The sequence below is a fragment of the Callospermophilus lateralis genome, chromosome 9 (genome assembly GCF_048772815.1).
Source record: "Callospermophilus lateralis isolate mCalLat2 chromosome 9, mCalLat2.hap1, whole genome shotgun sequence".
NCBI classification, from domain to species: domain Eukaryota; kingdom Metazoa; phylum Chordata; class Mammalia; order Rodentia; family Sciuridae; genus Callospermophilus; species Callospermophilus lateralis.
Window position 1 is genome coordinate 53812875 of NC_135313.1, and position 17939 is coordinate 53830813.

A 17939-nucleotide genomic window follows, 5' to 3' on the forward strand; every position below is an offset into this window, starting at 1 on the left:
TATACATAATATGTAGAGAAAAATATATATGTATAAAATTTCCCATTCTAGATTGCCAGGCTGAGCTCTCAAGAGTAGAAGGAGTATCTTGGTGGCCAAGAATGAGAGGAGTATGTGTTGTAAGCAAAGCTGAACAAGCACAGGGAATTGGGGAACTGGGTTTTTTTTTAAACAGGGTTGAGGGGCTACAATTGATGAGGATGGAGAGGGAAGCAGGTCCAGATCACCAAAAAGCTTTGAAAGATATGTTAAGAGGTTGAATATTCACAACGGGAGCCAATATTTTTGTTTTAAATGCAGGAGATGCCTGAGTTGTATTTCAGAATGATCACACTGCCTACACAACGCAGGGTAGATTAGTAATAATGACAACTGAACTTTTGATCTCTGCAATGCCAAAAAGGAGGAGTCATCATCCCTGTTTTACAGAAATTGAGAGCTTGTCCATGGCTCTGGAGACAGACAAGGAATCAGCCTTATTATCTGATTCTACAGACCGTACTCTTCACCTGGCCTTGTGCTGCCTCAACTGTCTCTGGCAGGGACACAATGATGTCAGGAAGGCTGAGATCTAAGTCTAATCTATAACTCGAGTCAGGTCACCTTTGCAGATCTGTGCAGGGAAATTTTAAATTCCTTTACCACTTCTTTGTGGCTGTCTGGAACTCTCTTCCCCCATGGAGAGTTTTTCTGTATATTTTCTGTATATTTTCTATTCCTTCTTGAGCATCGGGCTTAGAAGCACCTACCTTGGAGCATGAACTCCCAGTCTAGATTGGGCTCTCTCCAGTATGCCCACTCAGTTGTCCTAACACTGACCACCCTCTAGCTTTCTTCAGTTCTAAGACAGCAAGACTGAACTTAGAGTTACCTTTCTAGGGAAAGTGACAGTCCAAAGAATCTTTAGTTCTCCTCTTGAAAAGACAAACACCACCCCCGAGTTCTGATATAGCATGGTGAAAATGATCTACAGATGTCAGTAATATAAACTTTAGCATTGCAATTGAGGTAAGACTGATTTTATGAAGTTTTGTCTTTTGCTATGTTTCTCTCTTCCTTGATATTAGAGAATAATGAAAAGATTTCTGTACTTACAATCTTATGAAGAAATACTCCCAATATTCTATTATTATCATCAGTAATAACAGACAAACCAAAAGACTTTGCTATGCAGAAAAATCATTAATTGACAATCCATTATTGCAAAGTCAATGTAGTTGATTAGATGACAGGGAACAATAGTCATTTCCCACCCCAAATCATACCATTAAATTTGAGTGAGTTCCTATTATTCTGCTCTTAGCTTTGGACAAAGAGATTCAAATTAAAATTCTGAGGAAGACAAAAAATCAAATTGCACTATTTTTTATTGGCCCATAAGATATTTGTGATGGTATAACAGAACATAATGAAATGTATATCTGTGTACCTACCACCCAGTTTAAGAAAAATCAAAAGATTATTACTTTTGAATATTTGTGTTGATCTTTCCTAATCCCATCTCCTTTATTCCCCCACAGAGATAACCTGTATCCTGAATCTGAATTTATCATTCCCTTGCTTTTCTATATAGTTCTATTGCACATGTTTGAATCCCTGCCAAATATGTTGTTGTATTTTACATGTCTGAACTTTACATAAAATGACTAATAAGATATGTATCCTTCTGTGGCTTACTTTTTGTTTTCACCAAAATTATGTTTCTGAGTTGTGTAAATTTATAACCCTTCATTTATTTTCATTGCTGCAAGATATTCTAGTGAATGAATAACCATCATTTTGTTTATCCACCAGGGCATTAATAGATATTCGGACTCCGCACTTTACTGTTACATGCATAACTGCCAGGGACATTCCTGAACACATGCTCAAGTACAAGAGATTTTATAGAGTCTATTCCTAAAAGAATGATACACTAGATCAGAAGCCATAAACATCTTTGCCTTCACCAGAGAATGAAAAATTCTTATTTAATCATTGCTCTTTTTTTCTTCTGAAAAACATCATATTTAGCAAGCACAATACTTCAGACTACTTTTTGCTAATGGGATTTAATCAGCTTGAATATACCAAATCCTTGTGTCTCCAGGCAGACTCTTATCATATCCCTTCTGGATTAGTGATACAGCCATTTTGCATTTTCTTCCACATGTATAGCCATCCCAGTAAGGTAGCTTGTCCTGTTATCTATGAAAAGAACAACCTGGACTTTCAAGCAGAAGGCAACAGTTATTTCTGTGGGGTTAGGCATAAAATTTTCATACCCTGATTTGGTAGTGAGAAGCAATGCTATCTGAAGACAGTAAGCTGCTAGGCTGAGCAGTGACTATTTTTCATGAACTTACTCATCACTTACTTATGATAAAATAAAGCATGAATTTAGAGCCTCATTATTTCCTGGTCCTGTAGCCAGATGTTTCCAATCAACCTCAGAACTAATACTGGATTAAAATGCAAATTTGAAAATGCATCATATTGTGGTTTTTACAAGTTCTCTTTGCATGGTACTGAAATTCAAAGTTACATTGTTTCCCTTCTCATGCTGAGAGAAAAAGAAAAGTAATCAACTTAGATGAAGATGACAGAGAATGGGCATGGGGGGTGCTGTGTTCTATTTAAATACACATATTTGGTATATATATCCTATAAGTGTTTGTGTGTGTGTGTGTGTGTGTGTGTGTGTGTGTGATCATCACACAAAGGCAAGGAAACTTGTTTATCTGCTTAGGTTTCCTCACTCCTCAAGTACAGTGACAGGTGTCAACTGCTATGTTAATAATGAATGAAACAAACTTCAAAGTGAGCCACAGAGCTCTCCCAAGGGGCTAGGAGGCTCAAATCTTCTCTCTACAAAGCCTGATGTAAGATAGTGTGGATCAGAAGACAAAGACAACCATTTCACATAATATTTTTTATTAATGAATACATATTTCCTTCAAGATAAAAAAAATCATGAAAAAAAAATGAAATCACTTCATCCTTTTACCTCACCACTAAAATTTTTGGGTTTTTTTTTTTTTTTTTGCAGAATTATCTTAGAGACAGAAACAATGTTTAGAATTATTTTTTCTTCCTTCAAGTGTTTGAGTCCTCTTTTGACATGGGTGAAGATAGTACATGGGTCTGTATTTTTTCCCAGGAATCATAACTGAATGTGGATTAGTCCCTAACTTACAATGCTTCAATTTATGATTTTTTAATTGTACAGTGGGATAAAAGCATATCCATACGACCATCCTGCTTTTCACTTTCAGTAAAATATTCAAAAAAGTACATAAGATATTCAACACTTTATTATTGACTGGGCTTTGTGTTAGATTTCTTCCAACTGTAGGCTAATGTAATGAGCATGTTTAAGGTGGGCTAAACTAAGCTATGATGTTTGGAAGGTTGGGTGTGTTAGATGCACTTTTGACATGTTATTTTCAATTTATGATGGGTTGATCAGAATGTTAAACCATTGTAAGTTGAAGAGCATCTGTAGTTATTTATCAGTGGTAGAAAATCAAGAAACAATTTAAAAATTTAGGATTAATTGTTAATTATTATCTCCACTGGAAAAAAAGCTTACCTTTTTGTTTTCTGCACTGACTTCCCAGAATGGTTTGAGAATAGCTATTAAGAATTTGAGGGCTGGGGATGTGGCTCAGGCGGTGGCGCACTTGCCTGGCATGCGTGCGGCCCTGGTTCGATCCTCAGCACCACATATAAAAAAATAAAAGATGTTGTGTCCGCCGAAAACTAGAAAATAAATATATATATAAAAAAAAGAATTTGAAAGAGATAGTACAGGGAATCCTTTTTAATGTATTTCCTATTTTTTCCTACAGATTTTCTCAGTCTACATCTGAATAATGAATTTAAGTTTTCTGTAAATGCAATTATCCTGAGCACTAGTGTCTCTCAATGTTTCTCAATGTCTCAGTGGCTAATTCCAGCAACTTGAATTCTCTTTACTGAGTTGAAGGACCCCAGTCCATCAGAAAATGTAGCAACTTGGGATAGAATGCTTCAAAATGGATTGGTCCTATTCTGATATTTTGTACTATAGATGTATCAACTTCTAGTTAATGAAAATAGTAGGGATCTATTTCATTTTCTGGTGAGGAAATGGATAATTGGAGAGCTGAAATGGTCTGCCCAAGGCCATACAGCTTCCTTGAGACTATGGACCTTCTGGTTTTTAATGTAATGCTCTTTCTCTGAGTGGTCTCTCAGAGAGACCATCAACTGCCTGGTACTAGCAACTTATGGCCAAAAGGTCTACTATACTCCTTAGTTGAGTCATCTTGGGTATACTACTTATTGTAAGATGTAAAGTCCTGTATGAATATTTTGTAAATCAAAATCAGGTCATCCCCTACAGGAGCCAGTAGACCTATGTCTTCACAAGAGTGGCCAGGCATCCAAGGATTTGGTCACCTAGGCACAATTGGCATGATCAAATTTCAGGGGCTGGCTGCACTGCCTAGGTTCAAGAATCCTGGAAAACATCACAACATGTAACAAAAACCATTTACACTGGATTTCAGACATAGCCCCATCTTACATTTCAAAGTTCCCTATCAGATAAGGCAATAAATTAACTCCCAAATCTCTGTGGCTTTATAAACAAAAGCTTAGTTTTTGTTCATGCTAAATCCAAACCAGTGTTTCAAATCAGTGTTGGTGCATTAGGGAGGTGCTCCCTTTTTTATGAATGAAATCATTCAGCAGTAATCACAACTGAATGTGTATAGTCCCTAACTTACAAGCTTCAGTTTATGATTTTTCAATTGTACTCATGAATGACTCACCTAGTCAACCATCTTGTGGATGCTTCCAGTCATTATATGCTGGTGCCGGACACAGTACATCCACTTGTGTGCATTTGAAAGTTTCTTCTCCAATTTGGAATAGCATGGAAATCTTGCCATTTGAGGGATTCATGACACTAGTGACTGTTTTCTGTTAAGAAGATAATTTACTCTATCATACTTTGGTTTATCGGTACAGTTAAATGTGTAGGTAAACTAAATTTCTAATTTTGGCGTCGTTCCTATCTTGTAATAATTCTGAAAAGTCCTAAGAAACTCTGCCCAAAGAAATGTAACGAGAATGATTCTTGTCTTGAAATCAGCTTTGTAGCTGTTGGTCTTCCTTTTGATAGAGGTTATGAAGGGATGTCTTTAATGTGATGTAAACCTCATTGCAGGTGCTTTCAGGCACCTGCTGAGAGGGCTATGGGGCAAGTAATCATAGTTGTCCACCTGCTGGGTGTTCTCTTTGTGACTGTCTTAAATATTTAATAGAGCCTTCTCCTTGTGGAGAACAGAGCTGCCTTAGCAGGAGAGCCACAGCCATTACTTGGATTACTGCCTTCTGCGTGCCTATTTGAGTTGACTCCCAGGAGTGCTGCTTGCTGGGCTTGGAAGCATGCATGGGTTTTAAGGCCCAACTCCTTAGTTTATGGGTGGAAAATTATGACCAACTGGTTATATAAGACAGTCAGGGAGCCTGAACTAAGGTTCTGAGCTTTAAATCCTACCATCTTAAGAAAAATCACTGTATGTTTGTTTTCTTACAAGACTATGTTCCTTGAAAGGAATTTAAAACAAAAGAGACCTACCTACGTAACTGCTTTTACTCATAGTGGCACAAGAACTGCTTTTATTCATAGTGGCACAAGAAACACTCATATTCCTGAGTAATCATGTAGCGGGTTTTGGTGTGTTATCATTCTCTTGGAAGAGGTATCCATCTTTGTTTCTGAAGACGTTGACAGGAATACTATGCATATGAAATTTCTAATGCTGCATAAGAAATATCCACAAACTCAACAGCTAAGACAACTCCCACTTATTATCTCGCAGTTTCTGTAGGTCAGAAATCTGGGCATGGAATAGCTGGGTTCTCTGCTCAGGGTCTCCCAAGGCCAAAACTCAAGCTATTGACAAGATGGGTTCTTTCTCAGCTCCCATAGATTGCCCTCCGGTCCTAGCATGTGCCCTCTCATAACATGGAAGCTCACTTCTTCCAAGTCAGTGGGAGAACACTACTCCAGGTGGCTGTAACGGAAACTTACAGAATGTCAAGAGTGACTTACATAAAGTCAGTAGTGATTATACGCCACTTTTGTCATACAACCTAATCTAACCAGGGAAGTGACTGTCCTATCCTATTCACAGCCCTGTCCACATTCAAGGGGAGGGGATTAAACAAGATGTGTGCAAAGCTGAAATAGAGGGGTTGGGGGCAGGCTGGGATCTTAGGAATTGTCTTAGAATTCTGCCTATCATATCACAAAAAGACTAAAATTGAGCCCACACAAAATGTCTCTATCCTAGGAAGCAATCTATTTCCTGACATGAAAAAAATGACCATGAGGCATAAAAAGCAAGCAACAGAGAAATATGTTTAAAATAATGTATAGTATAGTACTTGTGGGCATATTTACATGTTTGTGTATGTATTTTATATAGATGCTTCAAACTTACTGTGTCCAAAATGGAGTTTACAGTCTTCTTGCCTTCAAGCTTCTTCCCCTACCTCTGTTAAGGCAATTCAGTCCTTCTTGATGCTTTTGCCAAAAATTTAATACATAGGCATGGTTCTCTCTTTCTCTCATCTTGCTCAGCTAATGCATCGGGAAGTCCAACTGGCTCTACTTGCAAAATCCATCCAGAATCTGACCATTTCTCACTACCCAGATGCTCCCAGTCAGGTTCAAGCCCCTGTCACTCTGGACTGCTCGGAGGCCACAGCCTCTTCATCTGTCTCTCTGCTTCCACCTTCCCCTCTGCGTTCTATTCTCAGCACAACAGCCAGAGACTTTTCATTTTTAAGTCAGATCATGACTTCGCTCACAAACTCTTCAATGTCTCCTTATTTCACTAGAGTAAGAACCAAATTCACATTTCTTTCAGATGTCTACATTGACCCAAAGGATCTGGCACCCCACTATCTACATCCAGTACTCATTTACACTGTTGCAGCCATGTCAGTCTCCTTGTTGCTCCTAGAACAAACCACCCCTACACCACCTCAGGGCCTTTACACTGGCTGCTCCCTCAGATGACAGACTCTCCCCCCAATATCAGTATAACTCACATCCAAACATTTGAAGGCCACTGTTCAAACATTACCTGCCAAAGACATTTTTGGCACCCTTGGTATTTCTTATCCCTCTTTTGCTCTATCCCCCACCCCTCTCATACTGCCCCCATAATACTTGCACCTTCTAACGTACAATTTCCTTATATTCCATATCTCTGTCACTGGAATGTAAACTTTGAGAAGGTAGGGAATTTTTTTTTCAGTTTTTTTTTTTTTCACTGATATACGTACAACGACTAGAACAATGTTTAATACATAATAGTCATTATTGTTGAATATTGTCAATATTGTTGAATATATTAACTATGCATTGTTAATGAATATACTATGTATTGTTGAATATATTATATGTTGATACATAAATGTGTTAGATATTTATAGGAAAAGGTAAGGAAGGATTTATTCTAAATTATTAATAGTTGCCATCTCAAGAGATATAAGATTAGAACTTTTGATTTTATTATTGCTTTACATTTTGTGTATGTTCATATTACTTTAAAATCATGCAAAATTACAAAGGTACTCTAAATTTTTAGGCCCTTTATATCATCTGTGAAATTATACTTTACTAGACTACTGTGAGCCCTCTGAAATTTATCTAAAAAATGATTCAAATCCAGGATTGAAATAATGTAATATCTAAGTAAATCAACTTGTTTTGCTGTATTTCTATTATCATTGTCAGTATGGAGTGGTTTTTTTCTATTTTATTCTAACTAAGGGCTTTGTCTGAGGCTGTCCTAACAGCATGAATATAAACTGTATCTATGATAATCAGCCAATGTATCAGGTGGCTTTCTGGAGTACATGTCTATTTACAAGTCCCTTTACCATAAAATAATTATTCTAACCTTACTTTTTGTTGGCACTGTGCTTCTGAATGCAAAGCCCTGTAATTAGTTGCACTTTGGAACATCCTCTGTGAAGGTTTCTGCCCTCTTTTCATATTAGATTCAGGAGAACACATTAAAAATTACATAAATGCAAAACAAGCCATTATTTAGTCAATTCAATGTATTATATTCAATTGCTTAATTTAGTATTTCCTTTCAATTGTGTAGTTATGAAGAAAACTTTCAGTGCTCTCACATGTAGGATTTGTTTTCTGCCTACAAAAGGAATGAACAATTGGACCCAACACTTAAATAGGAAAGGTTCTCTTAACAAGAGGAGTGGCAGTAAATAACTAGAAAGTAGGGCAGGTTTTATGCAGGGATGAAGTCGATGGTCCATTTACTTGCTACAGGTTCAGGAATTGGAGGAAACCCACCATCACCCAGAGCTCCTCTGCTATGGATGGCCATGCCAGAGGTTCATAGTGTTAGGACATATCCAGTTCTAAGTCTTCCATCCCGTGCTTCCATGTGAGGGTCTTTTTCAGATTTTTTTAAAAGCCTATTATAAACAACTCAGTAGTACTCACCTTTGTCTGTAGCGCTTAAGGATAATGGGGGCCCCAGCTCTGAGATCCTCTGAAGTGGAGCATTAGAGCCTATTTCAACTGTCAAAGTCTTATAGTGGAGCACTCCTACAATCTGGGACGCTGAGTGCCAGCCTGGCAGGACAATTCATTCCCTATTCTCTGTCACACCTTCTGTTCTATCACTTACATTTCTGTTACAAAGAAAATGAGCAAAACTGAAACCTATAAGAGATAAAGGTCTGTGAATCTGCTGAAATGCATCTACTACTGGTAATTGTCTCTTAGTCACTGATACTTATTTTAAGCTAGTTTGAGATCCTGTCCCAAGTGAAGGGTTTGGTAAGGAAGGTTGGATAGTGGACCTAAGAATCCAGATGATGAGGAATGTGATTGGTCAGGGGGAGTTAGGAAGAGGAGGATTACTAAGACTTGATAAGACATACAGGGGTAGCTGTGGGTAGGAAAGACATGTATGGGTCTAGACACACCCAGATAATTTACTAACTTTAATTATAACTGAGGTTGCAGTGCAGACAGTGCCTGAGCTCTAAGCACAAACGTTGGTTTGTTTTATTTTCTTGTTTTTTTTTTTTTCATTCTTATGCCATATAAGTCAGTAGGATTGATCCTGTGTACAGGTTGGCCTAAAGTAAACTCTCTTCATTATTTCCAGGAAAGCAAGGGATTGACTCTGAATATTGGCAAACTCCTCTTGTTCTAGTATTTGAACTAGAACATCTCACCAGTAGATTAGACTGTAGGATAAAGTTTGCTTTAGATTATTGTTAAAGCTGTACATATCTGTCTAGGGAAAGGACGCACATTACATATTGATTAATAGTGTTACATCATTACCGATTCATTTACATTTCTTTTGACTGCTTTTGAGAGGCTGGAAAATATAACAATTAGGTTTTCATGGCTCCAAAGAACCAACTTTAATTAGATCTATTAAATGGAAAGGCCCTATGAGAACAGAGGCTAGGAAAAATTTTTAAGTAAGTACATTTTTTAATTGCACAGAACTGGACACATCCAGATAATATACTTATTTTAACTTTAGCCTCCGAGAAACATTGCTTCATCTCAGATAGGCTAACTTTGGGGACTCTAATGGTGTGAATTTAAGACTAAGAATGATCTAGCAGGGACCTTGTGGAACAATGAGGTAGATATGCTTTGACAAGTATTTCTTTCAATGTTAGTAATATTTACATAAATACTTTACAAATTTTGAAACCCTTTCGCATATATATGCTTATGAAATAATTTGTAAAACAAGAAAATGCACAAAGAAGAAAAGGTGAGAATCAACTGTGGTATCAAAATCTCAAGATGACCAATGTTACCATTATTGTCTGTAGAAGACAAGTATAGATGATAACATTCAGGCATTGGGAATTTGGGTGACTTGGTTGGGGCCAGGTCGCCTATATACATTATTTGAGCTCCATTGGATGACACAATCTGGAGAGATGGGATTATTTAATTGGTTAGTCAGTTTTGTGTTACTATGACAAAATACCTGAGATAACCAACTTAAAAGGAGAAAATTTTTTATTTTGGCTCATTGTTTCAGAGGTAGTTTGGATTTGGGCCTGTGGTGACACAGTACATCATGGCAAGAGTCCCTAATAGATAACATCCATTCACCTCATGACAGCCAGGAAACAGAGAGAGGGAGACAGGAAGGGCTGAGGTTCCCATATTCCCTTCAGGTGCACACTCTCAGTGACAACTTCCTTCCACCAGACCCTATCTCCTAAAGATTCTACTACATCCCCAAAACTCTGTGGGCTGGGGAACAAGCCTCCAATGTCCTTTGGGGGACATTTCAGATCCAAACCATATGAATAGGTATGAGACTTCATGCTTTCTTTTTCCTTTTTCTCACAGTTCAGAGTTAATTCTTTAAAGGTTGAGTGCTTCTATAATGAGTTCATTTTCCTTCTCCTTCTTCCATGAAAAGAACTCCCGGGCCTCATAATGTCAATGTGGTCGCATCAACAACCTGGATCAGTGCAAATTTCCAGAAACAATAGCATCACCTCAAATGGCAATTAGAGAATCATCTTAATGACCTTAAATTGGGAACCCTCATTACACCCTGTTCTCCTCCTCCGTGTTGTTGGGCTCATCAACCATGTTGATCATCAGCACCCCTCTTCGCTCTTCTCTTAGCCAACTGAACTGGCCTCTCCTTCTTCCCCCAGTCACTGTGAGAAAAATTCTAAAGACACCTTCAACATTGTTGCCTCTCATGCTTAGCAGATGCAAGAAAAGCTCTGGATTGATGAAGCTCTGCTTTCTCATGTGACTTTCCTCTGCTCCATAACTAAATTTTATTCCTGATCCCTTCCCTTCTTCTCTCAACCATCTCTGCAATTATCCTCATTGTGTTGCTAAATTCATTACCTGTTTTCAGTCCTTAGCTTATTTGACCCCTCCACAGCATTCGACACTGATGTTCCCACTTAGTTCTATTTTGGAAAATAATTTTTCTTCCTTGTGTACCAGTAATTTATATTCATTATCTAAAATTAGAAATAATAATTTTAAAAACTTCCATAGGCCATCAATTCAAAGGAAACTGTTACAGTTATAATTTTTCCAGTATTTTTCAGTGTATATGATGTGTTTGCACAACCACTGGAACCTACACTGTTATCACTTAATATATTAAATATTTTTCTTGCCAGTAAATATTCTCCTATAGCATGATATTAATAAGATGTATAATATTTATTCCATAATATGGAATAATATTTGCTATGATTGACTTAACTAAACCTTAATTGAATACTCAGGTTATTTCTAACAAATCACTATGTTAAGTAATGCCATCAATTACACCTTCATCTGTAAGTTTTCTGTGCATAGCTTTGATAATTATCATAAGATCAATTGTTATAGATGAAATCAATAAGTCAAAAGCCTCTGTCAAATTCCAGAGACTCTAAGAATCTGTTCATACATTAGAGGTTCAGCAAAGCCTCAGAGTGAAGATCATGAGCTTTGGAGTTCTTTCCTATCCCCTCCTTCTCTCCCATTGTCATCTCAATTGTGAAGTGTGTCAACTTAAACTCTGTATTGTTTCTCTCAAATTTTCTGTGCTCCTCACCTCAAGGAACTCTACCACCCTTACTGGAACCAGACCCCTCCATGTTATCCTCCTTAGGAACGGGGGAACTCAAATCCTCAGGACAAAAAGATCTTTGAGGGAGCTACAATACTTTGAAAATGATGGGTGAACAAAACTCTCTGCTCTCACGGGCAAACAGCCTAAGGTTTGTTGTTCTCATCTGTAGGCTCTGGAGCTCTTCCTCACTCAATGCTCTTTTTCTTCATGCCCACTGTGACCTCTTCCTTCAGCTCCTTCAAATCTGTGGTTGACGCTAGACAGGGTCTACAGTTGTCTCAAAAGTGCCAGAGACAGCTGTTCCTGTTGCTCAGTGCAGGCTCAGACCACCATTGCTGTTCATTAGTGAGTGACCCTTCCTTGGCAACACAGAACAGGCCTAGCATTCTAGCCCTGCAGTGATTCACCCAAGCTTACACCTCTGAAGCCTCCCTAAAACCGGCTTCCATCTCTTCATGGTACTAGAACTGCCTTAATTCAGATTTTATCCTGAGGGAGAGGAAGAAAGCCACTCTGTTCTTTCGGAAGATAACTTTGATGGATGTGTTTGTTATTGTCTGGCCTCCTTTGAACCAGTCTCCCCAAGTCAAGGCAGTTAATCTCTCTAAGCCTCATCTGATAAGGGAGGATGATAAGAGTACCTACCTCATAGAGCTGTTTTTAAAAATGTATAGAATAATGCAAGTGCAAATGCTGAACAGGGTGCCTGACCCAGTGAATATCCAATAAATATTAGCTCAATTCATTTTCTTATGGAGACCCATCATAAATGATCTAAAGCTATTCCCGATTTCTTCAAAAAGAGTTAGGTCAGTTGTTAGCTTTTTTATAGTGTTTTCACCATTGTCTGCTTGAACACTTGTTTTTCTTTATTTCTATCTTTACTAGACTGTGAGCTCCTCCAGGGTAATGACTGCTTGATTCATCTTTATGTCTTCAACACTCGATAATACACATAGGAGATATTAATAAATATCTACTGGAACAGTACACTGGCTGAATAACTTATGCCCATGTTTTTGGTTTTGGTTTCATTTTGTTTTGTACCTGGAATTCTCAAAAATCAATTTATGTAATCTAAAAGAGAAAAATCACATAGTCTAAAATCACAGGATAAAGGGCATAAACATTGAAGAGTAAGATGGTATAAGGATGTGGCTAGAATATCCAAAACACTGTATAGATAATGTATTACAATTAATAATTAAATATAAGAAAAGTGATGGATACAACTTCAATATAAAAATCAATTCTATTTCTGTGTACCAATTGCATAGAATTGACACTCTACATCTGTAGTTCTCTATCTATGGATTCAACCCACCACCAATGGAAAATATAAAAAGATTGCAACTATACTGAACATATGCAGACTTTTTTTCCCTATTTTACAGTATAGCAACTATTTATATAGCATTTACATTATGTTAGATGTTACAAGTAATCTAAAGCGGATATAATGTATACAGGAGTATATGTGTAAGTTCTATGTGAATATGATGCCATTTGAGGTAAGGGACTTTAGCACCTGCAGATTTTGTTATTCATGAGAGTCCTGGAACTAAATCCCCATAGATCCCAAGGAAAGACTGTACAAGCACTAGAAAATTAAATAATAATACCATTTACAATAATAACATGAACTTTTAAAATACCAAGGCATGAATTTAACAAATTATGTATAAGACCTCTTCATAAAAAAAATTTGCTAAAGCCAGGTGCAGTGGCACATGCTTGTAATCCTAGCGGCTCAGGAGACTGGGGCAGGAGGATCATAAGTTTAAAGCCGGCCTCAGCAAAAGCGAGGTGCTAAACAACTCAGTGAGACCCTGACTCTAAATAAAATACAAAATAGGGCTGGGGATGTGGGTCAGTGATCAAGTACACCTGAGTTCAATCCCTGGTACCAAAACAAACAAACTAAAATTTGCTGAAATAAGTTTGAAAAGCACTAAATATTGAAGGATGTTTATGGATTGAAAGACTCAATTTTGAAAATATATACGTTCTCTCCCAAATTAATTAACAATTTCCATTCAGCATTCTCCCTACTAAAATAAAAATCCTAGCATTGCTTGTATATATGTATAAACTGAAAGTTGATTCTAAAATTTATAATGCAATCATTCACACCTTCATCTGTAAGTTTTCTGTAGTTTTCTAATTATCATAAGATCAATTCTTATAGATGAAATTAATGCCAAATCTTGAAGAAGAAGGATAAAGTTGAGGGTTTACACTACCAGATAGCAAGAGTCATTGTAAGACGGTGTTATTCGAGGAAGCATTATATTGGCATAAGAGTAGACACCTGGATCAATGGAGTAGAATAGAGTCCAGAAACAGATACAAGCACACATGGGCATTCAATTGATAAAAAAGGTGGTACGTATTGCAGAGTGGTGGGGTTGGATTATATTTTTCCCTCAAAATGTTGCTGACTTTTTTTTAAAGAATCTGATTCTTAGCTCACATTATACATGAAAATAATTTTTAATTGGATTGTAAATTTAAATATGAAAGTTAAAACAATAAAGATGTAGGAATAAAATAAGAGAAGGATATCTCCATGATGTAGGAATAGGGAAACATTTCTTGAACAATACCAAAAATTATAATAATAACCCACTAACCACAAATTAAAAGAATGAGATTCTAGGCTATATTATATCAGGAACCTTTGAATTAAAGGTGGGAGACTGAAAAAGCAAACTGCAGCATGGGAAAGAGATTATATTTATATAATACATATTCCTACATCTGGCAAAGGGGCTCCTACTTGGCATATAGAAAAATCTTTACAAACCAGTTTTTAAAAATCAGATTACCCAATAGGAAAATGGGCTAAAATTTTGAAGAGATACTTCAGGAAAGAGACTATTGAAATAAACAATAAATATATAAAAGTTGCTCAATGTGATTATTCACAAGCAGGGAAACCACACAATCTGTTTTCCCAACCGTGATACTTTTGAGAGGGTAAAGTCATTTTATTAATAATGATTTGAGGAAAGCAACTTAAACAGGACACAAGGTTACCACCATCATCAGAGATGATTCATAGTACTTCTACTATCAGATACTACTACATATCTCCCAGAATTGTTAAAATTAACAAAACTAAATGAAACAAAATCCCACTGACAATATCAAATGCTGATGATGCAAATCATCTGGAACTTCCATACACTTCTGGTTGGAGAGTATATTGGTACAGGCACTTGGGAAAACTTGAATATATCTATCAAAGCAATTATGTGTATAACCTGGTGATTTCTGTTATAAAAATATACCAAACATAAATTCATATAAATGTGCATCAAGTATGTATAAGAATATTCATAATCACACTATTTGTGATTAAACTGCAAACAACTCAATGTTCCTTAAGAATAGAATGAATTAGCTACATTATAGTCATACAGTGGAGTATGATTCTATTATGTAAACAACCAAAATTAATAATTCTCAAAAAATAATGTTATGTAAAAGAATCTAGACACAGAAGAATATACATTCATTGATTCCTTTTATACTAAGTATAATGCAAGCACACTAGTTTACTGACTGTCTCTTGGGAGGAGGAAAGGGACATGGAGGTGGATTAGGGGCTGGTGGTAATGTTCTATTTCTCGATCCCAGTAATGGTCACAGAGGTTTTTTTTTTTTTTTTTTTAAACCTATGAAGCTGTATACTTAAGAGTTTTGCACCTTTCTATGTGCATATTAATCTAAAAAAACAATTTTGAAGAGAAACTAACATATTGGTATCAACAAATATTTATTAATAAATTTTGAAGTAGAAAGGGATCTCAGAAGCCAACTAACAGGACCCTTTTATCTTACCTTGCAGACATTGAAACCCAGAGAGAGAGAGAGAGAAACATAATGACTTGAGTCAGGTCACTAAGTTAGTTGGTAGCAGGATCAGGATGAAAACTCAATTGATAAAAAAGGTGGTAGGTACTGCAGAGAGACAGTATAACATTATATAAGAGACATGTAGAACATTAATTTATAAAAAAGGAAAGCCAAAGAGAAATGCATCAAATATAAAATTTAAGTGAGAATAAAAAAATAAATAAATAAATAAATAAAATTTGAGTAAGTTAACTTCCAATTTCAAATTTGTAAAATATTTTAAAAATATATGTAATTCATTACTATGAATGCTTAAAAATATATTTTTATCTCAGTAACCATGAACCAAAACCTTGGCATCTCTTTCTTTCTATACTAATAGGATGACAGGTTGACCTTTCTCACTGGAAGCAAAGGTCCTACCAACTCACCAAGATCCTTTCAGTTTTAGGAGCTCCTTCCCTACCACTCAAATATGGAACATTGTTTTAAATGTAAATGGAGCTAGCTCCTGAATGGTATTTGATGCTGATTATGATATCTGTCTAATTTCAATCTGTCATCTCCAGACCTTCTGACAGAAAGAATTCTGAATGCCTACATTTATTGTCTCTTTCTCCTTCCTTCTTTCTTATAATTTTACAATATTCATAATAATTTGGTAACAGTTCAAACATGCTATTAAAAGTACTTTAGGCTCAAACATTCTTTCCAACAGTTGTGCCCAATCCCAGTGAACACTGACCACTGGTTTAATTAAAATTCTTTATTACTAAGAGCAGAATCAGTTGCCTAGTGGTATGGTCATGACCACAATAGTCTTACCCCAGCTCTCTATGGCTACAGGGATTGGGAGAGGTAATGTGGGTTTGGGTGTTTTTGTTGATTGGTATTTGATTTGAATTTAATTCCCCTAGGATATTCATCATGTCATGTTAAATAAAAAGAACAGATGAGTGAGTGTATGCATTTAGAAAAATAGATGATAATGGAGCCAGAAGCTATTACATAGGCCTGTAATACCAGCGACTAGGAAGACTGAGGCAGGAGGATTGTGAGTTTGAGGTCAGCCTTGTGTGTGTGTATATATATATTTATACACACACACACACACACACACACAGAGTGTAAAAATAACCTTTTAATCTGTGGTTAATATTTAATTTTAATTAAGCACCTTTTTTTTTTTATCCTAGGCTGACCAGATATCTGGTTTTCACATAAGATCAGTTCTCTGCGTCCCTATTTGGAATAGCAACCACCAAATAATTGGTAAGTATTATCCAAATAGTTATAATTTATTTTACTTTTATAAAGAAATAGAAATTTGCTTTTAAATACATCCATTTTTTTTAAATGTTATCCCTTTTAATGTTCAGAATTCATCAAGCTATGTCTCATACTTTTGTACAATCTTATAAGCACAGACTCCTAATGAATAGATATTAATCAGGTCATGAAAAAATATTTATTAAGCTCAAATATTTATTAATAAAATAAATTTTGAAGTAGAAAGGAATCTCAGAAGCCAACTAACAGGACCCTTTTATCTTACCTTGCAGACATTGAAACCCAGAGAGAGAAAGAGAGAAACATAATGACTTGAGTCAGGTCACTAAGTTAGTTGGTGGCAGAATCAGGATGAAAACTCAGGCCTTCTAACTCCTAGTATAAACTTTCCCACTGTTTCTTCATGCTTATAATTGTGCTTTCACACATACTAAATGCAAATCAGAGAACATAATGGTATTAGACATATACTGAATGTGCATCTTTTTTTTGCCTGGATGGTTCTGAAATAGGCCATGCAGACCCCTAGAATAAGGGAATTATAAGCAAAAGTCACTTCCAATTTTTTCTCCTGCTCTGATCATTCCCCACACCCACCCCCCTTAAAATTTCAATCTGGAGAATATCAAACTTAATATAGAATCCCAGGCAAGAAGAGTTCATAGTTAAAGAAGTCATGAAGGATGGAGCTATTAGTTAAAATCATTCAAACACAATGAAAATGTGATTCTTTCCCCCTAAGAGACATAAGGTACACAGTGTGTTTGGTATTTATTGTATGTCTTTGCCTCTCTCTGTTTCTCCCTAAGATTGCCTGTTAAACTCTATGTAGCAAAGGATTTAGTATTCTGTAGTGTTTTCCAGACCTGAATTTTGAGAGGATTTTTTTAAAATCAGATTGTTTAACTTGCATAAAAATTGATACATTATTGAACACAAAGAATATTCTAGAGTATGGGAATCTGAGCCCCTAAGACAAATAGGAACAGAGTTAAATATATTTATGTAAGGAAAAGGGAAAATCCATAAGAAACACCATGTGTTATCTGTTGATTTGGTGGCAGTCTCACATGTAGTCCTACATTTCGATCCTAACAGCATCTGTTGTTATTACTTCAAAATTAGGACTAT

At 36.3% G+C, this 17939-nt stretch overlaps 1 protein-coding gene across 1 annotated transcript in view; it reads left to right on the forward strand.

The window, feature by feature from the left end:
* Window positions 1–17939, forward strand: part of Pde11a (phosphodiesterase 11A) — a 390557-nt gene that overhangs the window by 211287 nt on the left and 161331 nt on the right. Inside the window, exon 7 of the mRNA XM_076866019.2 lies at window positions 16715–16790. Within this exon, the coding sequence (XP_076722134.2) occupies window positions 16715–16790 (76 nt within the window). The remainder of the gene's footprint in view (window positions 1–16714; window positions 16791–17939) is intronic.